The sequence below is a fragment of the Mixophyes fleayi genome, chromosome 12, assembly GCF_038048845.1.
Source record: "Mixophyes fleayi isolate aMixFle1 chromosome 12, aMixFle1.hap1, whole genome shotgun sequence".
In the NCBI taxonomy this organism is placed as follows: Eukaryota; Metazoa; Chordata; class Amphibia; order Anura; family Limnodynastidae; genus Mixophyes; species Mixophyes fleayi.
The window spans coordinates 41,852,574-41,877,865 of record NC_134413.1 but is presented as its reverse complement, the minus strand read 5'-3'; the positions used below and the strand labels follow the sequence as shown (position 1 = coordinate 41,877,865).

At 38.1% G+C, this 25,292-nt stretch overlaps 1 protein-coding gene across 2 annotated transcripts in view; it reads left to right on the top strand.

Annotated features, from left to right (window-relative positions):
* STRN3 (striatin 3) overlaps positions 1-25,292 on the top strand; it is a 61,609-nt gene that overhangs the window by 25,713 nt on the left and 10,604 nt on the right. Inside the window, exons 4-16 of one of the 2 annotated variants that reach the window (XM_075192224.1) lie at positions 238-319; positions 3,770-3,949; positions 5,427-5,559; positions 9,283-9,418; positions 15,694-15,804; positions 20,623-20,760; positions 21,002-21,135; positions 21,877-22,052; positions 22,148-22,195; positions 22,317-22,438; positions 22,685-22,852; positions 23,655-23,795; positions 23,923-24,030. In XM_075192224.1, the coding sequence (XP_075048325.1) occupies positions 238-319; positions 3,770-3,949; positions 5,427-5,559; positions 9,283-9,418; positions 15,694-15,804; positions 20,623-20,760; positions 21,002-21,135; positions 21,877-22,052; positions 22,148-22,195; positions 22,317-22,438; positions 22,685-22,852; positions 23,655-23,795; positions 23,923-24,030 (1,677 nt within the window). The remainder of the gene's footprint in view (positions 1-237; positions 320-3,769; positions 3,950-5,426; positions 5,560-9,282; positions 9,419-15,693; positions 15,805-20,622; positions 20,761-21,001; positions 21,136-21,876; positions 22,053-22,147; positions 22,196-22,316; positions 22,439-22,684; positions 22,853-23,654; positions 23,796-23,922; positions 24,031-25,292) is intronic. The other variant, XM_075192225.1, reaches the window with a different exon arrangement.

The following is a 25,292-nucleotide window of genomic DNA, read 5'->3' as shown; positions in this document are numbered from 1 at the left end:
CATCTACATATATCATATAACTTAGTATAAAGAATTTTGCCTTAGTTTTTGTACCCAAAGTCCTAACAATATCAGAAGCAGTCCAACGTTTAATTATACCATGTTAATGCATATGAGTGATAGGGAGGAACCTATGAGCCTGAATGGGTGGCTGATGCTATATATTGGTGTATGATGCATCACAGTTGACAACTGTCCTGTCGTTTACTTGAGGTTTTTTTTACTGTTGCCTTTCAGAAGAAACCAAAGAATCAGAGATTCCCCCAGGGCCTCAGAATAGTCAGCTGACCTGGAAACAAGGCCGGCAGCTGTTAAGACAGTAAGTAAATAAGTAAACACGTGACAGATTTGGTTACGTCTCATAATACTCTTTCTGGCGGGTTGTAAAGTAGAGCTGTGGGATTTGTGTTGACAAGTCATCTTGGTACATTGTACTATATTAAATACATTGCATTATTTTGGATGGAAAAACAAAACACGTTTTAGATTATAAAAGGTAATTTGTTGGTCTAAAACCAAATTACTTATTTCATGAAGTTATAGTACATACTTACTTATACATCTGGAGATCTGCACTCGTACCCACTGGTATTTGAAATATTCTTTTTAACACATGTTAAAAGACAGGTAAAAATGTGTGGAAGCAGCATTTTTGTTTGCTGTGTGTGACTGCATGGCTTACTTTGTCTCCCTATCACGGGGTATTACAGATTTTTGGGCAACGTACAGTTACTAAACACTCCTTTTTTTGCTACTTGGCCACCAAACATTCGCCAGCTAAGTGTCAACAGTGGACCACTGCTACTATCACCAGACCCTGAGCAGATTGCTTCTGGGTGGTGAGTGTCACTGTTGCAGCCCTCTTTGCACTTTATTCTGGCTGGATCCTCCTGACCACTGACTTTGGATCAATACTGCTGGCATATTAGGGTTGACTAGTGAGCAGAGCATGTCACAGGAACATGGCAGGTATAGGCGTCTCGCAGGCACAGAGCAGGATCTTTAGAAATAATATTTAGTTCTCGGATCGGAAAAAAGATGATACAAATCCAACATTTTGAGGTAGTGAAGAGGCTACCTTTTTATATTTTGTGCTTTTTGTCCTTCTTATACACAGTTTTACATACACATTCTGACACATGGAAAACCATCCTTATGTCCCTTTCACCTGTCCAGGCTGATTTCATTTTCTCTCATGCATCAGCCTGGATTATGTTCATTGTTACGGTGCTCAGTGACAATGGGGGCTGATATCAAGTCTGTCCATAAACTGCTAGAGTGTAGGTGGCAGCTGGTAAAAGGACTTAAGTCCCCAAGTTCTGCTGCCTCCTGCAAGCCTAATGTGGCTCAAGAAGAGTAGAACCCAGATGTATATTTGCAACAGTTCTGCTCTAGTTGGAGCTCTCGACTGTGGTTCTTTGCCACCTGGGACTTCCAGTGGGCTGTACATGTCATGTGTTACAGGAAAGGTGCCTGGCACTGCTGCTCTACAATACCTACAGAGGGCATGGGTTTGCAGCAGCCTGAATACCGGCAATCCCGTTCTCACACACTCGCTCCAGCAGAATTCATGTGAACGCTGCTTAGATCTCTGTGGAGATCTCCCAGACTCCTCTTCTCTCTCTCGTTTTGAGGGCTCGGAGCTGGTAATGTAGCCCAAACACCATCAGGACGTGGCAATCTTTTAGACCACCATAGTGAGTGATCTTTTTATTTTATTTAAAGACACTTAGGGGGGTATTCAATTGTTGCCATTAACACGCTAAAACAAAAAAAAACGAGCGCTCTAAAAATATTAGCGTTAATACGGTAAATACTCGCTAAATTTCATCTCAAATTTAGCGAGTAAACTACCGTATTAACGGTATTTACGCGCATATTACCGTATTAACGTTAATATTTTTAGAGCGCTCGGTTTTTTTTGTTTTAGCGCGTTAACGGCAACAATTGAATACCCCCCTTAAATGCATATTTTTATTTTTTGCATATTTAATTTAAAATAGGTTGCACTTTAATACACAGGGGCACAGTGTCTATCTTATTATGTTAAACTGTTCTGTGCAACATATTATGAATTGATGAGAATAAAAAAAAAAAGGAACAAGCATTAAAAGTAATGCAGCGCAGTGCATGTAAATATGGTCTCATTTATTAGAATGCTTTTTGCTTTCACTTCCGTTTCCTGTACTTGCATTAAAACCACATGTTAAATGCACAATTTCACAATGTCATTGGGTACTTAGCCTAACTGTCTGAGGACCTGCATCACAGGAATATTTTGCGAGGGACCTATGACACAAATTTGTATTTTATATATATTATTTCCTCTTTAACTTTGTGGCCAGACTGGCTCCATGGTTAAAGTGTGGTGGAAGTTAAGGTTAACAGGATCATGGCGAGTGAGAAATAGGTTAGTTTTGTACTAGATAGCTATGTGCCTTTCCTAAATGTTGAGATCTTGGATTAAATATAACTTTCCATGCTACTGTAACAGAGTTGGTGTATGTATGGTGTGGGCTATAGTCACAAAGGTGGCTGGACAATGCTACTCTTTTTGCTTCGCCCACATCTCGCTATGTATATTGTGGTTAAACCGTGGGAGTTGTCTACAACAGGCTTACTTTGGCAAACTTGGGTAATTAACATAAATTTTGTGGAATACAGTATAAATATATATTGATGTTTTGCTCTTTTGTTCTACACCTTCTGGAAAAAGATAGTTTAAAAGCCCTGTTTTATTTTAAAGAGATTTTAGATAGCCACACTTTACATAACTGGTAACTTGTTAATCCCTGCAATCGCTAGTCTCCATTACCAATTCGTATACCAGGAGAAACTTTTTGTGTGCCCTTAGTGTTTCTGAAAGTAGATTGCCATGAAGTGCAGACCAGGAAATGTAAAGATGCATCATAGAGAACATTCCAAAGTCATGTAGCTTAAGAGAGAGGATCGTGACTCATGAGAAAGTGATGCTTTTACTGAACAGAACATGTTTCAGCTAGTAGCATACATGAGGGTACCTGTGAGTGCTAGAGCATTGAAGTAGTTATGTCAAAGATTTACTGTACATGTTTTATTATGGGTACTAAAAAGAAAGCATCAAAACAAAATAAATTATCTTGTTTGTAGTATTTCTAGTGCACTACATAGATTTATTTATTTATTTATTTTAATCTAATGTTGTGCCTTATGTCAGTTGCTATTGCTGTCTATAAATTTGTATTTGTCCATTGGCTTGACAAATTGACATTTCTAGTTTCAGCAATAGCAGAAATCATCACAATTTCATTTATCAAAGGACTATAAAGCCTATTTACTAGTATACCAAGCAGAAAACATCACATAGATTAAACCATAATAAAATTGCAAGTATAAAGCTCTGAAATGCAAAAGTTCACTTGGTCCAGTACTAATTAGCCAAGGATAGCAGAGCTTCTGGTTTTTGTCCCATCTTTTTCAGAACTTTCAATTTCCTCCCAGTTATGTCATTATTGGGTTATGAGAATGCCCTGTGGTGGCAGTTTGCACGGTCACAGGAGTAATATGAATCTCATGTGAGAGTTGTGCTTATTTTTTTTATTTTTTTTAAGATTAAACCACACTGCATTAAAAACCTTGCTTTTCGGTTTCTTAATTTTGAGTTGTGCAGATCAGCAGTGGTTGTGCCATGAAACGTCCAGTAAAGCAATGCATTTTCAGATTGATTGTCACTGAAGCTTGGACTGCTTGTGCATTTAACTGCTCAGCATCTATCATTCTCTCTCTGCAGGTATCTCCAAGAGGTTGGGTATACAGACACGATATTAGATGTTCGGTCACAAAGGGTACGCTCTCTGCTCGGACTTTCAAGCTCTGAGCCAAACGGCTCTGTGGAAACAAAGAACCTAGAACAGATCCTCAATGGTGGGGACTCTCCTTCACTTAAACAAAAGGGACAGGAAAATAAAAGGTAACTTTATACTGCTCTCCTCCTGTTACTTGTACTGCAGAGTAGCGAAAAAGCAGAAAGTAAGGGAACTGTATATGTGTGATAGCTTTATTATATATATATATATATATATATATATATATATATATATATATATATATATATATATATATATTTACAATACACAATCCAAAATATAGTTGCAGGTACACACTTTAAGCACTAACATTTATACATAATTAGAAACAGATATGTTAAACTCTACAATAATATAAACTCTGTAATATGACTTCAAAAGTAAACATGAGGTCATGGTGCTGTCTTTCAGATGGCTCCCTACACCAACAATTTAGAATTTTATAATATAGGGCTTACCTCATTTAGTGCCTCTAAACTTAGTAGTACTGGTAGGAACCAGACTGCTCTGATTAAAAACACCTAAGTATAGATGAGAGAAAAATAGCTATATATCTCTATATTGGAGTGAAGCCAAAAATAACATGGCTAACAGGAGCTTACAGTCTGAGTGAGCAACACATGGAATTTGCGTTATTTAGGGCGAGTCAGGAGGGTATAAGCAATGCCACCTTTCAAAAAGGCCCTGTTTGGAAGCTGTAGTCTAATGAAATGCACAGTATATGTTACTTCATATATCTATTAAGAGATGGAAATATAATCTATATGAAATTTTAAGCATGCACAGAAAGTTTAATTCTTGGTTTTGATCATTCAGTCTACCCACATTCAGCAATAAAACTAAAACACAGGGTGATCAAGATTGCCAAACGGGGACAATAACATTTCTGAATGATCTTTTGGATTAGATTGCAAGAGTTTAGGTATTGTATGATCTTATAAAAAAATATTTCAACTAAAAATCATTGCATGTGTTAGCACCTACAGTGAGCAATGCACAAGATTTTGTAGATTCAAGCTCAGAATGATTACACTTGCACTCATCACTCCTGCCACCAATATAGTGCTTTGCGGTAGGAGGCCAAAAGCCTAAAGGAAAGGTATGTTGGCTAATGGTATATTGATAGTAAATATGTTTTTATTTAGTATTTCTATGGCAGACAGTGATAATATTAAAATGGTGGCCTTAAAGGAATCTTTCCGTAATCCTATACATCTGTGAGTTGTCCATTGATACTTTTTAATGATTTGCTGAAGTAGGCAGCTTTTTAAATTACACTGGTTATACAACAAGGGTTATATAACTGTCACATATGCTCGGAACAATAAACATTAACTTAAAAAAATAATTGACCTAGGAAGAGGTAAATGTGTAGGGAAAATGAAAACAGTCTTTCACTTTACTTTCCCTGATTGTTAGAATAATATATAATTTCAATTAAAATGTTTCTTCCTGAAAAGACCATTAACCTTTTTGCACAAGCGTTGTAAAATGCATTTCTGTGTCTGCAGAACATTCATTTTAATTTGTAACCCATAAGTGTAATATTACTTTTTTAATATTTGAGTTTGTTCCCTGTAGGAACTCAGGTGATGTCCTTGAAACATTTAACTTCTTAGAAAGTGCTGATGACAGTGATGAAGAGGATGAAGGGGACATTATAGAGGATATCACAGACGGAAAAGACAAACAACGGTTAAACAAAAAACATAAAGTAAGGTTGTGTTTTGTTTTTATAATTTTAGTTTGTTGACTGTAATATAAATAAATTTGGAGCTTTATGTTGCATTGCCGCAGCAATAGGGGAATATTCAATTAGGATTCTCACCTGCGATTATGCGCGGCTGCTCGTGTAAAGTGTCATTACGGTACGGCAATAGCGCAGATTTCAAATCTGCGATGTTGCAGTACTGGGACCTGTGCAGCCGCGCATGATCGCGGGAGCAAATTCTAATTGACTATGCCCCATAGATTGCTAATAAAGTACCGGGGTAACTTAAAGACATCTCATGTTCAACTTCAGAAATCTTTCTACCGTATATACTCGAGTACAAGCCGAGCACCACAGAAAACTGGGGAAACTTATTGACTCGAGTATAAGCCGAGAGGGGGCTTTTTCAGAGTAAAAAAATGTGCTGAAAAAACTCTGCTTATACACGAGTATATACGGTAATTCATAAAAATGCTAATATTTTCCATGTACAATAGATTTTCTAGTGCTTCATCATTATGGATTAACATTTCAGATTTGTAGAAGTACAGATATGATTTCACATCTGTATATTGACCTATATACACTATGTACTAATCTACATGGAACTATATAAAATCTATCGGTCCAGATTGTTTCCTTTTTCTTAATGGCATTCCCTGCCTAATCATAAAGGCTCCAATGTGTAATGAAGAGAGAAACGGATGATTCAACTGCAATCTGTAATTTTAGAAAGAAGCTAGGAAATATCATTAGTATAGCGCAGTGTTGGCTAACCTGTGACAATCCAGGTGCTTGTGAAACTACAAGTCCCAGCATACCCTTCCAGCAGTAAGCTGCTGTATATTGGCAAAGCATGCTGGGACTTGTAGTTTCACAACACCTGGAGTGTCACAGGTTAGCCAACACTGGTATAGCGTCTTATATTTATTTTTTAAAGCAATGCAGTCTACTTTAAAAAAAGCGCATAGGTAATTATAAAAGCAAGAACTAACAGATACAGAAACACAAACCTTGGGTTGTAAGTAGGGATGAGCGGGCTCGGATATCTGAAATCCGAGCCCACCCGAACCTTGCCGAACCGAGACAGATCCGGGTATTCCCGCCAATTGCAAAACTGAAAGCGAGGCTCCGAGTCATAATCCCGTTGTCGGATCTCGCGATACTCGGATTCTATAAATTCCCCGCTGGCCGCCGCCATCTTCACTCAGGCATTGATCAGGGTAGAGGGAGGTTGTGTTAGGTGGTCCTCTGCCCCGCTATATCCTGTCCTGTGCCGCGCCGTGTCCTGTGCCGCGCCGTGTCCTGTGCCGCGCCGTGTCCTGTGCCGCGCCGTGTCCTGTGCCGCGCCGTGTCCTGTGCCGCGCCGTGTCCTGTGCCGCGCCCTTCTAAGGGCATTGTTATTTCCCAATTATTCCCAAGTTATAAAAAATTTTAAAAAAAGTTATAAAAAAAAAAATAAAAAAAAAAAAATATCCAAAAACAATCCTGCAGTATAATTTCATTGGTACTGCAATATTACAAAGTTCACTGATTCTGCAGTATAAGTCCAGTGGTACTCTCCTGTGCCGCATATAATTTTTAAAGGCTTTGCCGAGTGTGTGTGGCTTAGGGGTACGCTCTCTTGTGCTACATATAATGGAAAACAAAAATTTGGAGGATAAAGCTGCGAGGAAAAAGCTCAGTTTTCCTAAAAGACCCGCTGGCGGGGATGCTGATAACATCTGGTCCGGACTGAAGGACCTGCCAATCATTGCAGACATGTCTACTGTTGCTGCATTGGATGCTGTCACAATAGAAAAAATGGTGGAGGATTATTTTGCTGACACCATCCAAATAGACATGTCAGACAGTCTATATTGTTACTGGCAGGAAAAAAAGGCAGTTTGGAAGCCCCTGTACAAACTGGCTCTATTTTACCTGAGTTGTCCCACCTCCAGTGTGTACTCGGAAAGAGTTTTTAGTGCAGCGGGGAACCTGGTCAGTGAGCGGCGACGGAGGTTGCTTCCTCACAACGTTGAAAAAATGATGTTTATAAAAATGAATAATCAATTCCTCAATGAAGTACAGCACTGCCCTCCAGATAGTACAGAAGGACCTGTGGTTGTGGAGTCCAGCGGGGACGAATTGATAATGTGTGAGGAGGAGGAAGTACACACTGTAGGGGGAGAGGAATCGGAGGTTGAGGACGACATCTTTCCTCAGTAGAGCCTGTTTAGTTTGTACAGGGAGAGATGAATTGTTTTTTTGGTGTCGGGGCCCAAACAAACCAATCATTTCAGCCACAGTTGTTTGGTAGGCCCTGTCGCTGAAATGATTGGTTTGTTAAAGTGTGCATGTCCTATTTCAACAACATAAGGGTGGGTAGGAGGGCCCGAGGACAATTCCATCTTGCAACTCTTTTTTTGGCATTATGTGACCATTCAACAGTCGTTTGCCATGTTCAAAAAGTAAAACAAAATGTCAACAAATTCAAAAAATTAAACCAAAAGTAAAATGCCCTGTCATAATTTAAAACAAGAGGTATTGACGTGCTAGAACTACTGTAGTGTTTATATGTTATAAACACTACACTTGGAAGTTGGAGGAGGTATTGTGGCCCCGGTACCGAATTTAGTACCGGGGCCACTCCACTATGCAGTCCAGATAGAGGTGTATCAGATATTAAACAACGTTGACTGTTGCTGCAAAATTTTTAAATAATATTGTGGGGAACACTACACTATGCAGTCCATAAACTTTTTTGGTAGAATTCAGACCCGTGGAGGGTTTTTTAATTATGTTGTGTACCGGGGCCACCCCACTACGCAGTCCAGGTACAATTTTTGGTGTAATTAAGACCAGTTGATGGTTTTCTTATTATATTGTGGGGACCACTCCACTACGCAGTCCAGAAAGATACCTCGTTGCAACGTTTTGGACTAATAACAATATTGTGAGGTGTTCAGAATACACTGTAAATTAGTGGAAATGATTGTTATTGAATGTTATTGAGGTTAATAATAGCGTAGGAGTGAAAATAAGCCCAAAAACTTGATTTTTGAACTTTTTATGCTTTTTTCCAAAAAAAATCCGAATCCAAAACCTTAAATCCGAACCAAAACTTTTCGGCAGGTGTTTTGCGAAACAAATCCGAACCCAAAACATCGAGAAAATCCGAATCCAAAACACGAGACACCAAAAGTCGCCGGTGCACATCCCTAGTTGTAAGGTTTAGATAGAAATAGTACTCTGCTGTGTTTCCTTTACCAGAGCAAGTATTTTAAACTCATTCATTAATGATTGCTACACAATGACCAAAGTTTGAAAGACTACAAAACTATTGCTTGGCCAGACTAACATTATAGCCAGTAATCATATAACATATATGGTACAAAGAACAGTTCTCTTAATGATCAGGTTCCATATGAAACATATTAGAAGAATAAAGACCATGGATCTGGTCAACATCCGACAGCACTAGCCATGCCTCATTGAAAACAGTCATTCAGCCTAAACGCTGATGTCCGGATCTTTCTGATTTGGTAACGTTGGAGATGGATGCGACGGCTCTGCCACCAAGTTGGGCATAGATCTGACTTGTTTTCCCATCTTTGTTTCCTTGCTCACCATCTCACAATATTCAATCTGTTAATTTGTTCAATAAATAAATCCATTTTATTATTTCTCCTATACGATCTATAAATGTTTAGATTTATAGCTGTAACTTCAATTTCGCTTAAACAGATTGGGAATGAAGGTTTGGCTGCTGAACTTGCTGAAGATACAGAAGAAGCATTGAAGGAGTTTGACTTTCTTGTCACTGCAGAAGATGGAGAAGGCGCCGGAGAGGCGAGAAGTTCAGGAGATGGAACAGAATGGGGTAAGTGGGACTTGGTCACAACTTTTCTTTGGAATTTGTTCACACTTCTATTGAAAACGGTGTCATTTTGTTACCATTGTCTGTCTACAAAACCTATTCTCTTGTCACATATAAGCTACATATCATTACAAATCTGGATATCATAGTTATTGACAGTTTTTCTTGGTTGTTAGTAATTGTTTCGTTCTCAGCCATAGGAACTGGGGGGGAGGATCTTGTAGTTGCTGATGGTTGTAATTTATCATGTGGTGATCCACACGCTACACTTAATCACAGTTTTCAGCTGCCTTGAACACATTCATTGTTAATGCAGGGGAGAACAAAATACTTTGACTTAGACGAGCCAATCGGTGAAATCTAGGAGGTGGCAGGATTTATTTATTTATTTTGGAGCCAGGCAAGACATCTATCCTTTGGGTTGAATCTGAAAGTTAGTTGCCAGCAGTAATTTTTTAGGCACATTGGCCATCTGGATTCTGGAATTTTTCCAGCCATGAGTTGCTAAATAAGGATAAGGTGGATGAATGGAATAACAAATATACTTCAATCAAAATCTATCCATTATGCTTCTGCCCCCTCCTCCGCATGTGGATGGAGCATGGATCTTCATTAGTACTGGTCTGTGAGCTGCCAGACTAACCAGATCAATTAATGAGTATCGCATGTAAGGGGACGGGATTGGAATCCATGCAATGTTACTGTAATCGGTGCAAAAAGAAAAAAAGGCTATTTTAAGAAGAGAAATGTGCTGTTTGGGTTTCAGTGAAACAAATGATGGCTTCTAATTTTACAAGGAGTGATAATCCCAGTGTCTGAGAATATTTATTATCAGAATTCACTTTTCTTCTGTGGTCAGGGACCATCGAATGGGTTAAACCTCAGCACTAAAGCATTAAAGATGTATTAAAGGATATATTTATTAATTTAAATGTAAATATTTAATGTATGGGTGCTGTGGTGCCAGTTTATAACCGGCATATAGCGCCAGAAAGGGCTAAGTCCCTGCGCTGAGTATAAATGTTTGTTTATTTTCATATATTGATTTCTAATGCAATAGCCTGGTGTGTGAAGGAAATGTATTTATTGCTAAAACAGGGCCAGGAGAGGAGATTTGTTTCAGTTTTTGCAACTGTCTAGAGACAAGTAATGTTAATTAGACCTTTTCATCTCTGTAGCAAACAGGTCTTTTCAGCCTGAACGCCTAGGAAGGGAGTTGTTACCTGTATCCTGCCTGGTTAAAGTGAAATGAAACTTCTGATCAATGTGATTTAGGAAATCACAGATTAGTGTAAATTTTAAGTATAAATTGCATTTAAAATCCAAGTTTAAAGACCATCTCACATCCTGATATCAATCTTTGAATGAAATATTTCAGTCTTTGTGGAGCTATCCTGGATCAGGGGGCTGGCCTACCCCCTGCTGACATGTGCCAGAATGTGTATTAAAAAGAGCACTGGTTTGTACTGAAATGTATCATTGTTCCATCTGACTTTCTGATCACTGGTACCTTAAACCAGTGTGAACTGTCCTTGTTCGGACACTTGTGCAAATAAAACATAATTTTGCTTCAAGATCCTGCGACTGTTTTCCTGCTATAATTCCTGTGACCTGCAGATTAGACCCAAATCTAAGCCGTTCTCCGGCTGTTCTTAGGTTGGAACCCAATGTCTAGCATCAACGCTCTGCCTGCTACCCAGCAGCTCTGGCCAGTGTGCTGGACCTTGGAGTAACCATCCACAGCACCCTGATCTACTGGAAGAGGTCAGGGGTACTAGCACAGATGCCCAGTCAGGGGAGTACTCTAGCAGTGGTAGTTACCCACAATGAAGCGGTTCTAGATGACGGTGTAGGAGGCTAGTGGTGGCAGCATTGTAAGCCCCTCATACTGCGATTAGAGGGCGTAGTTTGGGAGATCGAAAGGGGAAGGTGGCAAAGTAAGCCCAGCCGGTTCCCAGCAACAACAGACAGGGTGGCATAGGCGGTCCTCCTTTCACATCTTCTATAAAACATTCTAAGAACAACCTACTGGACAGTGAAAAGGTTGGCATGTCAAAGTCTTAATTTGTACATATATTCAGTTTCCATTCTGTTTTAAGGCTAGAAGTTTGCACGGGCATTCTGAAAATCACACATGGGCAATAGTGTAAAACACTGGCACTATATTGAATGATCCCAGTGCCTTCACTATGTAAGTGCTTTATAATTCTTGTTCCACAAGAAACCCAGAATGAGAAAATCATTTCAAATTACTCGTCAGTAGTTCTTAACTTATATATGCAATTGTAGAGATGGGGGTTTTTGCTTTTTTTTTTAAAGAATATTTACTTGACTTGTTACTGTATGCTATGAAGCTTTGACTTATTTAAAATGATTTAAATGATATTACTGTATCGATCAATAGAGTATCTGAATTATAAATCTGATTTATAAAATCCCAAAACACTGTTCAACACGTAATCAAGAAAACCGGGAAGGTGCAAACTGAGTGAAACCTGTGCAAAACACAAAGCAAGCCACACATACCAGTGCTTTCAAATCTGCTTGACCACACCGGAAGGGTAAGCAAGCACAGGTCTGGTCTTTTTGTTGTCAGATTGAATGACTGCATTGTAGGAAGTCCTATTTATACTGGCCGATAACTCCACACATAATACATTATAATCATATCCAGCACAATGCTAGGGCAAATCCAATTATTTGTGACTCTCTCATATTGCATTTTTGAGACAGTTTGGTTAGCTAACTTTTTGACCATATTGCACATGTATCAACAGTCTAAGAAGTGTTTGAGTGTAAATTTGAGTGGTGGTGTTGATAACTGTTACTGTCTTTGCAGTCCCAAAGTTATTGCATTGAAACCATTGTGTTTTTTTTTTTTTTTTTTCCTTTGTGTTTTAAGCTTGTAGTTAACAATACAGAGGGGACATTCCATGCCAGGGTTGTCCACCACCCATCTCAGATTTCTACGAATTTTTTTTAGTTAACAGAGGATGTCAAAATAACTATTTCTTCCAAATATCTCGACTGTCTGACAATTATTTGATTAAATATAAATTTTTCAATTTATTAAATAATTTACTAATCGCGGCTTCTTTATCCAGTTTATTTGAAGTATCGCGGGTGTTTATTAAGGAATCGCCACAAAATTTGGACCCCCTAATGTAACTCTTCCTCCCGAATCCAAAAATCCAAACCAAATTACTTTATCTGCCTCATGTTTTGCGTTACGGCAAAAACGCACATTTTTCGAATAGAATTAAAAACACTAGGTTCAATTGACATTAGGGATCCCATTTTTGGGGGGGTGCTTAAAAAAGCTATAAATTACTACCACAAAAAAAAAAATCAGCAGTGTACTCTGTTTCATAGTGGAGAAAAAAAAATAATGAAGTTTGATATTCAATTACTGTTGTACCGCATACACAATTTACACATTGTTTAAAAACCATACCAAAAAAGTGAACTAAACTGAGGCAATGGGATAAAACTCCCATACAGGAAATGAAACTGATGGGAAGGGGATTCCCTTTACAGACCAAAACTGAAACTTTCCAAAGAAAGAGGGAGACACAGAAAGAGTCAATCATGGCAGCTGCTCATTTGGTAGTCTTTTACATACGGACTGCCATAAACTAGCTACTCAAAAACCATTGGATTACATAGCTGTGACCACTTTACCGATGAAGAAAAAGAACTTGATTCTGAGAACTGAAGTTTCAAATGCAGTAACCAATGATCCTGAAACCTCAGTCTCCTACCATCATGAAATGCTTCTGCTGCTAAGATATGAAGAATTTCAGAAAATATGCTGTAATCCTTTCTTTTCTCACAAAAAAGGAGCCAGAAGAAGCTTAAAAGTTATGTCACTGAAGTGGACCAAAGAACATGGTGACTGTCAGCTTATTGTATATTTTAGTCAAGATTATTGTGACACTTCAAACTGTGTGAGCCTGTGTGGTGTTAGCGATACCCGTGACCATGTAGCTATAACTATGTATGCTTACATTACGGTAGTTATGAAACACTTAGGGGGGTATTTAATTGTCCGCGGGTCCGAGCGTGGAAAAACTATTACCGTTAATACGGTAATCTCTCGCTGGATTTCAGCTCGCAGCTCCCTGAGCTGTGAGCTGAAATCCAGCAAGTAAATTACTGTATTAACGGTTTTTCCCCGCGCAGGATTACCGTAATAATGGTAATCCTGCACTGGCCGCGGGATTTTCGGCAATCCCGCGGACAATTGAATATGCCCCTTAGTGAAAGTATTGTCAAAATTGGAGTATGTTTACTACTTAGTGTTGGTGCTAGTGCACATTACAAGAACTGCAAAAACTTTTTTAACTTATGGCTTCCATAAGGATGACTTCAACATTCAAGCAAAATTCAATTTTTTGCCACATCTCATGGTAAGAGTCCATGTGATGGCATTGAAGGGACAGTTAAACGTCTAGCCACCTGCACCAGTGTGCAAGCAGTGGAAAAAAACCCATCGCATCTTGACACCTCTGGACCTGGGCAAATGAAAATGTACATAGTAAAGTTTTTTTTACGTGACACAAAACGAAATACAAGACTGCAAAACCAAGCTGCATTGCCGTCTAGAAACAGCAAACATTGTGTCAGGAACACATTCTCATCACAGATTTCGGCCTATTAGTAATGATGAGCTACACATATATCGATTTTTATCAAACGACATAAAGACATGAGGAACCAAAGTTAGTGTCACTATGACCACAGTCACAAAAAATGTGGACAAAAGTGATCTGCCACCTGGAACATACATAGCAGCAGTGTATGATAATATCTGGTACATTGGGTATATCATTCAATGTAATGAGGAGAACCAAGATGTGCTGATATACTTCATGAAATGAAACCAATCAACAAATGTGCTGTCCTGGCCTTCAAGAGATAAGTGTTTTGTTCCTATTATTCACGTCCTCTGTGTAACGGAAGTGCCTACTATACAAGGAAGTACTGGAAGGCAGTATATACTTTCTGCTGACACTTTAAGGAAAATTACAGACTGTTACAACAAGTTCCAAACAAGGGAAAAATAATGAGATTGTTGACTCCACTTCAGTTAAGGACTTAGGTTATGTTAAAGGTTTTAAATGTCATGGTTTCTTGTGTTAATTATGTATGCGGTACAACAGTAATCGAACATTAACTTCATTATTTTTTTTTCTCCACTATGAAACGGAGTACCCTGCTGATTTTGGGTGGTGGACAGTTCATGGTTTTTTTTTTTGGGTGATCTGATGTGGAATGACCCAGATCAGTTTGTAACTGTTGTAGACAAAATTCTCATCTTATACACCTTTCCATGCCCTTTGTGTGCAAGCAATGGAGAAAAATCAAATCTACTTAAATCATTATATTGAACATCACACTTGGAACAGTATGTCAGCTTTAGTTTAAACACTCTGATATCTGATTTTATATACATGTTTAGCATGTAAGGAAACTTTGTTTCCTGCCTACTCTATATTGTATGTTGAATACAACGGTTTGCAAGCCCTGCACTTTATAACATGGTTACATACAGGTCTTGTAGAAGGCCTAGTAGATACTGTGTTTTGAAGGCTTCACATGTGTAAGTTTTTAATATAGTGAATTATCACATGTTCCAAAGTAATGTTTTGGTTTTTTTTATTTATTTTTTGCTTTGGTTAAGTTTTCCCTGCAGTTCTGTCTGGAGTATATCCGTTTTGTGATACTTTTCATATTTGTGTAGAGTTTACATGCCAAATTCTCCATTTGTAAAAACTATAGTGCTTCTTCTTTATTCCACCAGCTTAAAACACAAATCTTAACTGTTATTAAAGTGAGGGTGTCATTACAAAGAGTGCTATCTATAATGAACTGAATACCTTTTTAATGCGTTTTTTGCTAAGGGAATGTACTTAGTGGCTGCTTGAGTGAGTGCAGTTTACTACCAGCACGACATGTACAAAGAGCATGACCTCAATAAACTATACATTTTCCTTTCACTTGAAGTTTATGGAATTTTTCTCTTCTACCCCATATTCATCAACTGCAGAATACTGCATGTTTATTCACGCATTGCATTGATTGTAGCACCAATGTCAGATATAGGCATTGTACTAAAATTTCGGTCTTAACCTATTAATAGATGAAATTAACATTACCTTTGAAGGCTAACATTCCCTAGTGCGTAACCTCGTCTCTCCAATTTAGATAAAGGTATTACTAACATGCTGCTCACCTGTTGACCTGTGCTCTCTCTTTTACTAACATGCCGCATGCAGACAAGGACGTCCTGTCCCCAACTGCTGAGGTTTGGGATGTAGACCAGTCTCTGATAAATAAACTGAAGGAGCAGTACACGAAGGAGCGCAAGGGGACAAAGGGGGCCAAGAGTAAGTGGAGATTTCCCTTGATCTCGTACAACTTATTCCGTGGTTTTACCCATATCCCTCTTAATTCTATGAACTGTGAATGAGCATTGATGTGTGGATGTGTTAAAGGATAACTCAACTGAAAACTAACACATTAGGTTGGGTACACACTACAGAATTTTCAGACCAATGTGCTCTCTACAACAATTTTATTAACGACTGAAGATAAAGACAAAAAAGTCCTGATCAGCATGCCAATGCACGTGTATACACTATACATGTTTTAAAAGATTTGTCTCAGATCTGTGTTCTTCATCTGTCATAACTGAAAAGATCATGACTCTGTAAACTATGAAGATCCTGATCGTGAGTGCATTCACACTTCAGGATTGGAAGGACGTTGTTCCATAGCTGAACAAGATTTATTGTTCTGCTGAACAATCAAATCAAATGATGGTCGGTGCTTTGGAACAACTATCATTCATCGTTTAAGTATACACACTAATGCGAAATCTGGCCGAATGGTCATTTATCGGGTGATTTGCACGATAATTTGGTGAAAACGCTGTAGTGTGTACCCAACCTTTTAGTTTTTAGTGGAGTTCAGTCAGTTCAATGAATAAACACATTTTTGCTTATCTTCCATGGTCTGTTTGCCTTATCCTCATATGTCTCGCCTTACTCTGTCACCCTGCACTCCACTCTTCCCCCACTCTGCTCTGCCTGTTTGAAGCAAGCACCTGCTCTTTCTTGTTTCAGCTAGGAGGAGGAGAGTTGAGTGTGGCACGAGACCATTAGAACCTTTGGTGACACAGATCACTTCGAACAATAGAACATGGTAGCTAAATGCTCCTTTTATTTATTTAATTCATTGAACTGAACCCAAAACTCTTATTTTTTCAGTTTTGGGTAGAGTTTTTTCCCTTTAAGAATAACCCTTCACATGCAATGTGAGGCCTGTGTACAGTTTTGTCCTCTGTTCCTTCATTGCTAAAATTATTAATGGCTGAAACACATGTAAATTAACCCCAAACAGATTAAAGTATTTGTAACATTTGTCTATTTAGCAGATATTTGGGGATTATTGAATCCCAGTTTTTATCTAAAATCCAATCTAATCCTACATGAAATAATATATTTTTGAGTAAACTGCATGGGGTTTGTTATAAAGATTATGCTGGTTCCAAACTTTAGCCATAGATTTAAATATGTTTTCATTATTTTACACAAGTGCTCTTACCTATATATTTATTTATTTTTTGCCTTCACATGTGGCACCCTCACTGGCCAATACAGATCAAAACCCTAGAGGTTTTTCTTTATCTATTTCTTTATTCTTTATCTATTTGCCCTCTGGCATAGTCATCTGTACACTTGCTTACCCTGGCTATATTATAGCATGTAAATGCTTCCTTCATTAGGTCCCTAATCCCAGTTTGTGACCCAGTATGGAAAAAATGCCAATGCACTACCCTGTACACATTTTATCTTGGTGGTAGAATTCATGCCAGTATATTCAACATGCTTCCATGAAGTATATTCTCCACTAGTATTGGCCTTTACGAATTTTATGGTTTTATTTTTTTTTGCTATACTGGTTCAAGGTAATCCTCTTAACTGTTTTCAGATGGGTTGCATACACCCTATAACTCCACGCTTGCAAATTAAGTTAGAGATTATCTGGCTCTCTTAGTACCGCGATCTATCCATAATCATTTAACTAAGTACATTGTGCAATATGTTTTGTATGTTTTTCAATAATATAGTGCAGTATTTCTGCCGCATTCTTTCAATAACTTTTTTTGCAGTTGAGTAATTTGTGTGCTCTACTGGAACAATACATAAATCAGGTCATACCTTGCTATTGTACTGAATTGTTTTTCTCATTCTTGGTGTCTGTTTTATGGTTTTTATAAGTGTTATGTAACATCAGTGTATATACAGTGACTATAAAAGGTATTCATCCCCCTTGGACTTTTTTACATTTTGCTCTGTTACAAAATGGAGTTATTTGAAATGTATTCCCACTAATCAACGCATAATACTCAATTTGCCTAAAAAATAAATGTAATTCAATTACTTATGAGCAACCCCCCCAAGTTAATACTTTGGCCAGAAAGTATTGAGTCTTTTTTGGTAAGTGTCTAACAGTTTTTTGCATATCTAGACACTAGAATTTTAGCCCATTCTTTTTGACAAAGCTCAGGTTGGAAGGTGATCATTGGTGAACAGCAATTTTGTAATTGTTGCCAGAGATGCTCATTTGGATCAAGATCTGGGCTTTACCTAGGGCACTTCAGGACATTCATAATTTTTTTGCAAGCCGTTCCACTGTGGCTTTTGTGGTAAGCTTGGGTTATTGTCATGTTGGACGCTAAGTCTTCTTCAAAGTGCTCTTGTAGACTGCAGCAGGTTTTCATCCAGGATTTCTCTGTACTTTGCTCTGTCCATTTTCTCCTCACTTTATAAGCTCTCAGTCCATGCTACAGAAAAGCATCCCCATAACATGATGATGCCACCATCATGCTTCACTGTATATATGGTGTTTTCAATGTGATATACAGTGTTAGGTTGGCGGCAAGCACAGTTCTTAGCATTGAGGCTGAAAACTTAAGTTTTGGTCTCATCAGACCATAGACTCTTCCTCTACCTGGTTATGTTTGCCATATGTCATGGGACAAACTGTAGCCAGGCTTTGATGTGAGTTTACTTCAACAAGGGCTTTCTTCTTGGCACCCTCCCATACACCCCAGATTTCTTAAGCATGCGTGCTTTGATTGTCCCATACAAATTTGCTTCCATCTCTGTCATGGAATACTGTAGCTCTTGGTTTCCATAACTACAGCGCTTCACACCCTGACACAATATTCTGGAGGACGTCCTGTTCTGGCAGATTCACAGTTGTTCCATAGCTTCTCCATTTTTGTGTGATTGACTTAACTGCTTTGGGGGATATAGTCATGTTCTCTTTTCTTGCTTGTTATTGACCTTGTCCCAGATCTGCTTGGAATGTTCTTTTGTCTTCATTTTGTATTCTTTGCTTGAAAATGCACCAACTACCAGGGAAGGTCACAGAGACAGGTGCTGTAATAATTTAACACTCCCTAACTGCACACAGGTGGACTCCAATAAACTATTTATTTGACCTGTGAAGAAAGTTGGTTACTTCATAGAAAATCTAATATGGATATAGCAATGGGGTAAATACTAGTGCTTTTGTGTGTGTTTGTTTGCTTTTTAATTTATTTGGGCAAATTGTTGGACTAAATTGTTTTGGCACTTATTCAGTACTTTCTGTTGATTAGTGGGAATCGATTTCAGTCCACTATGGTTCCATGTTGTATCACAGCAAAAGTCCCATGGGAGTAAACAAATACCTTTTATAACCACTGTATTATGCTTCAGACAAGAAAACATTAATGTTTGAGATGTTTAGACAGCAGTGCAGAAATACATTCCACCTATGTTCTGGTCTGCAATGTTTGTGGTCAGTTTAACCTTATTAAACAATACCTGCATCATCTTACAATCATTAACTTTTGTTACCATTAGAATTAATGCTTTACTGTAGAACAAGTGGAAAGAAAATCCAGCTCCAAGTGCAATTAACATATAAATATAACCCCTTGCCCCTGTTTTTATGAATGAGCGTAATTGTTGAATAACAAGTAATCTCTACTCACTGCCTATGATGCCACTGTGGTGTGACTGGCACTATCTTCTGGTCAGTTGGGTGATTCCCTCAGGCTGCAATCTTCTTGATGTCTGGCAACATCTTGCTGCTATTGAATCTCTCCATTAGTGTGTCATTAAACTTAGTGGGGGGAGAGTTTTTTTTGTTTGGTTTTTTTCCTACGATTTGTAGTGGAAGACTCAGACATAACTCTGTTATGTTACTAGTGCAGTACTTCCTAAGGCACCATTATATATGGTTTATTTGAACAATGTGGATTTTGTTTTTAATGATCTGATTGTTGAGCCTACTAAGTTCTTCAGCACTATAGACAGTCCTTTTTAAATATATTTTAATTCACATAATACAGCATTCACTTTTATCCCGCAATGGTTTTAGACATATGTCACTGTTTGTGTATAAAAGTGCTTTATTGTAGGAAATTGGCAATTCAGAACTTGTTTTCCTGTTGGAAAAAAAAAAATACAACTTGAATTTATTGTGTTTTTTGAGGGTTTGTTTAACATATCATTTTTAAAGGGTTTGTGACAGCCCAAACCCCAATTCTTTTCACCCAGGTTGGCCTGCAGGGTACAGCTTCAGATCGTTTAGGACTGTAAGGGGTAACATGGAGGGGAACACTAGTTAGATTACAGTGGTTTTCTGAATGCTTGGGTCATTCTTCCCACCTCCTTTTAATGTCATAAATGTTTTATGGTTAGTAACGTTTATGAAGTTATGCGGTTGTGGTTATAGGTCAGGCCATCACTAGAGTAATCAGTTTGAGGCAAATTATCAGTTACAAAGTGCCACATTACAGCAGCGCTCTGTACATAGAATATTTAATAATTTTTCAGTCCTTGTGTCCCCATTGAATCTTGGTTTCTAAATTCTCAACCACACGCACAGTAGGGTCTATTTTAGTCCACAATCAATTATCCAGCAAGTTATGTTTTTGTAGTGTGGGAGGAAACCAGAGGAACGCCACACAAACTGCATAGATAGGACTTGATTAAGATTCAGACTCTTGACCCCCAGTACTGAGACGGAGCAATGCTAACCACTATGCCATCGTGCTGGCCAGAGGGTAATAAAAAAAACACATTTTTTTTTATTAAGTAAAAGGTAGGATCTTTTCAACAAAAAACAATGCTATTGCTTTTCAGGAGTAAACCGGACGAAGTTGCATGATATGATTGCAGACCTTGGTGATGAAGAACTGTCCCACATGCCTTCAGGCATCCTGAGTCCGGCTCGCTCACCAACCAGAATAACAGATCATGAAGGTGGGAGGGCAGAGGAAGGTACGTAGCTCTCGGGGAAAGTTAATTTTGCACAAATTATATTACAATTAAATGCTTGGTTCACTGAATTGTCATTCTATAGTAAATAAAACAATGTATTCATTATGATAGAAATATAGATGTATGTATGTGTGTGTATGTATATATGTATATATATGTATATATGTATATGTATATATGTCTATGTATATAATTTACTTGTCACTTTAAGTAAGAAAATAAAAATGTTTTCTCTACATAGCGGAACCCATAACGTTTCCACCTGGAGGCGGAAAGTCCTTTATCATGGGATCAGAGGATGTCCTTGAGAGCGTCCTGGGACTCGGGGACCTTGCAGACCTCACTGTTACAAATGATTCAGACTACAGTTACGATGTAAGGGACCACGCTTACAATAACTTTGGAACAGTGCATGGAAAAATCTAATTATATTGGTTATTAAGGAATGATGACTTGTATGAAGATTTTAATTATTTGATTATGTTAATACTGTAAAGGAAAGTATATCCTGCGATATTTATATATACAGAGATGTATATAGATGTTTCATTGTTCACTATGCAGTGGTAAAGTACTTTTTAGTGATAATCATTCAAATAGTGCCATCCAGTGGCCAATTTATAATAGAAAGTGATGGGACTGCTTAATGTTATTAGTAAGCAGTAAGTTGGCAAGCATCTCTGACCTTTTTTCTCAGTTACTATAGTCGCATAAGAACAATATGGTAATATATGCAAGTTTAATATTTTTAAAGTCAAATGGGAGAAAGGCATAAGGATTGCACTGACAGAGTTAGTCCCAATTGCATTCATAATCAAACCTGACCATGAATGTTTTTGCCAGGGTAAACCAATTAGGTCGAGTACAATGGATTGTTTATTTGCTGGAAATTATAGTTCTTATTTGAGCATTTTGAACTGCAATGATTACTTCACCAAGCTTCGGCAATCTTTGGCTCACCAGGCAGAAGTTCCATAACAGCCACTGAACCAAAGTGGTTGTCTACCTGTGTTATGCGCTGTCTATCTAATGTTTAAAATGCATAATTAAAATGATCAATAAGAGATGATTCAATTTAAATATTTATAACACATTTGTTTCTCTTCCACTTTAAAGATGCCATCCAATAAGGATGCATTTAGGAAGACCTGGAACCCCAAGTACACCCTGCGAAGTCACTTTGATGGGGTTCGAGCACTAGCATTTCACCCAGTTGAACCTGTTCTGGTGACTGCATCTGAAGACAACACCCTGAAATTGTGGAACTTGCAGAAAACAGTCGCTGCCAAAAAGTGAGCACATGTGATAAACTTTTAACTGAATCAATTGATACTCATTGTCAGTGCATGACAGCACCCAAGTAATATCACTGGTTTTCTTCCTTTAGGAGTGCCTCCTTTGATGTGGAACCAATCTATACATTCAGGGCTCACATGTAAGTTTTCAGAGTAAACATTTAATAGAAGAGAAGTGTAGGGACCTCTCGTAAGGAGTACGTTTTTCTGGGGGCATCAGTCTTTTGACGCTCAGGCATGAATATATCACTTTGTTTCCAGTGGTCCGGTCCTGTCTTTGGTGGTCAGCTGTAATGGAGAACACTGCTATAGTGGCGGACTGGATTCCACAATACAGTGGTGGAAAATGCCAAGCCCTAACGTAGATCCATACGATACATATGGTAAGTTCGATGGATGTACATAAACATTTAGTGACTGGTTATAAGATAATCTTATCTATGATTTAAAACAACAAATTGGAATGCAGCAGTGTTTGTCTATACAATTGCACAGTGGGGGGTGGGGGGCTGGGCTATGTGAATTTTCCTCTGCAATATTTTACTGAATATAATATCTCTATCTCTGTAAGGTATTAGAACTGTTGTATAAAGCTAAATACATAATTGCAAATGGTCTCTGTCTTGCAGAGCCTAGTGTTCTTGCTGGCACATTGGTTGGACACACAGATGCCGTATGGGGTCTAGCTCACAGTGGAATTAAAGACAGCTTGCTCTCCTGCTCTGCTGACGGCACTGTCCGACTATGGAGTCCACCAGAAAGTATACCATGTATCGGCACATACAATGGAAACAGAGGTGAGAAGTCCTCTCTGTGACTTGATGCTGTGTCAATTTTATGTAAAATGTTGAGATCTGTTTCAATGTTATCTGATACGTCAATGAAAATAGTGTCCATTGTGAAGGATCCAATATTGCATTATTTGCTGTGGCATTCTCGCTATGTAACTTGTTATGCTAGCTGTTAATTGTCGTCCCAAACACAGCTACTGCTAAACGCATTGTATAAGCTCCAGATGAGCTGCAAATGAGTAATAATAGTAACAAACGCATGTGAAACTTGTTGCGTCTGTTAGTGTTAAAATCAGTGCCAGTGGTTACCTGGCCTTAAAGACAGATCTCATATATCTATATATCTATATCTTCATACACATATAACCGATGCATTCATTTTGTACACACTAAAATAATAGGTCAATAGCAAAGGTTAAATAAAAAAGGAGCATCTATTAATAAACACACACAAACATTTATTCTGTGCAACACATTTCTATTTCCTTTTTCCCTGGGCTTGACAAATCTGTCAGGAGTAGTAGTATCAGGAGTCGTCCTGTAAATAAACATCATACCTTCGATTCCAATGATAGAGGAATTCTGTAATGAGTGCAGAAAACTCTAGGCTCCCCGGAACTGGTTTATTCCAGCCTGGGGCTAGAAATCGAAGCCTGAAACCAAGCTCTGTCCGGCCCAAGTTGTTTGAGGAGGTAACATTTTTGCAAAATAATCTTACTCTACGCTTGGATGCTGTAAAGAAATAATTCCACTGTTTCATGGGAATAGTTATGATTAATGATTTGCCTTTTTCCATAATTCCCAACAGAACATGGCATCCCTACATCGGTAGATTTTATTGGCTGCGACCCTGCCCATGCTGTTGTCTCTTTCACCAGTGGTTGTATTGTGGTTTATGACCTAGAGACTTCCCAATCCCTACTACAGTTGTCTTCACCTTCTGATTCTGGTAAGTATGTTTGATTCCCTAATTTGCCGGATGTCATTAGTGCAGTGAAATGTGTCTGTACCCAAAACTTGAAGTTCTTATTCATAAATATTGTATGTTCTTTTTTTTTTTTTTCTTTTTTTTATAGGTTTCCCATTCAGTAGCCACATAAACAAGGTTGTGAGTCACCCTACTCTACCTGTTACCATCACTGCATATGAAGATAGGCACATAAAGTTTTTTGACAACAAGTCTGGTAAGCCCATTTTATCATTTATATGCTGTCTCGGAAGCGTTTTAGAAGACTAAGAATGTCATTATTTTATGTAGCAAAGACTATGATTGTACAACAGATGACATACACAAGAACCATTAGGGTAGGGCTTCAAATACATGATTGTTTAATATGGCTTAAATAAGTGTGGCATGTCAGCACACAGTTATAAATGTAGATTAATAATCAATTCAAAATAGTTGTGGTAGATAATTGCATATGCCATATTTTATATATGATTAACGTATATTATTCAAGCACATAGTCATTGATTTCTGTTTACAGTGTGGTAATCCTCTAGTTCCTTTAAACATTTTTATGCTGCCTATATCAGCTTACTTGCCATGCTGCAAGAAAATATTGCAGGTAGCATCCAAAAGATGTTGTCTTGCAGCCACTGCTCATGACTGCAAGCGCAAGTGGGTATGGTTTCATTGGAACCAATATGTTCCATTTCTATAGCCATTTACATGTTTTTACTAGCTTAAAAACCAGTGGATAAGGGACTGTAGTCTGAAACTTCTTTCCTCACTGTAGGTAATATGCACCAAATGTCAACACTAAGGGGCAGATTCATTTTCTAAAGAACAATGTGGGGCACGCATCATTGTGTTACTACGATAATGCACATTATTACCGTTAGTACTGTCAATTTTCACGCAGATTTTTGCTCAGAGCTGTGAGCAAACATCAGCATTGAAATGGCTGTACTAACGAACGGTAATTATGCGTGGGGAATTGAATCTTCCCCTAATTCTGAGAACTCCGCAACATTTTCTAACCACATTTAAGTATTTTACAAGATCATGGTTTTTGAGTGTTTTTTCTTTTTTCTTTTTCCTTTTAAATTGACAGATTTCACGTAACCTCTGTTCTCTTGATGCACAGCGCTGCAGAATGTTGATTTCTAAATAGGAAGTGATACCAAGTTTCCCTAGGTCTAGAGGTGTATTTAGCGGCAACATAACAAATGTATTGCCTTTTTAAATATATTTGTTTAGTTTTACTTGTGTGGTTGCTTTTTCAACACTGAGCAAATTGTAACATTTATTTAAATGTAATGTGTCCCCCCACTAATCTGTCTTGATTATTGTTATGGTCTTTGAGAATTTGAGATGCACCAAAACCATGTCCAAGTTCAACTTTCCCAAGCTGCAGAATATTCACCAACATTTTCTCAGTGGTTGAGCCAAGCAGGGACTGGGAGAGTGACCTAGGGTCTTTGAATGATGATTGTGTGTGTG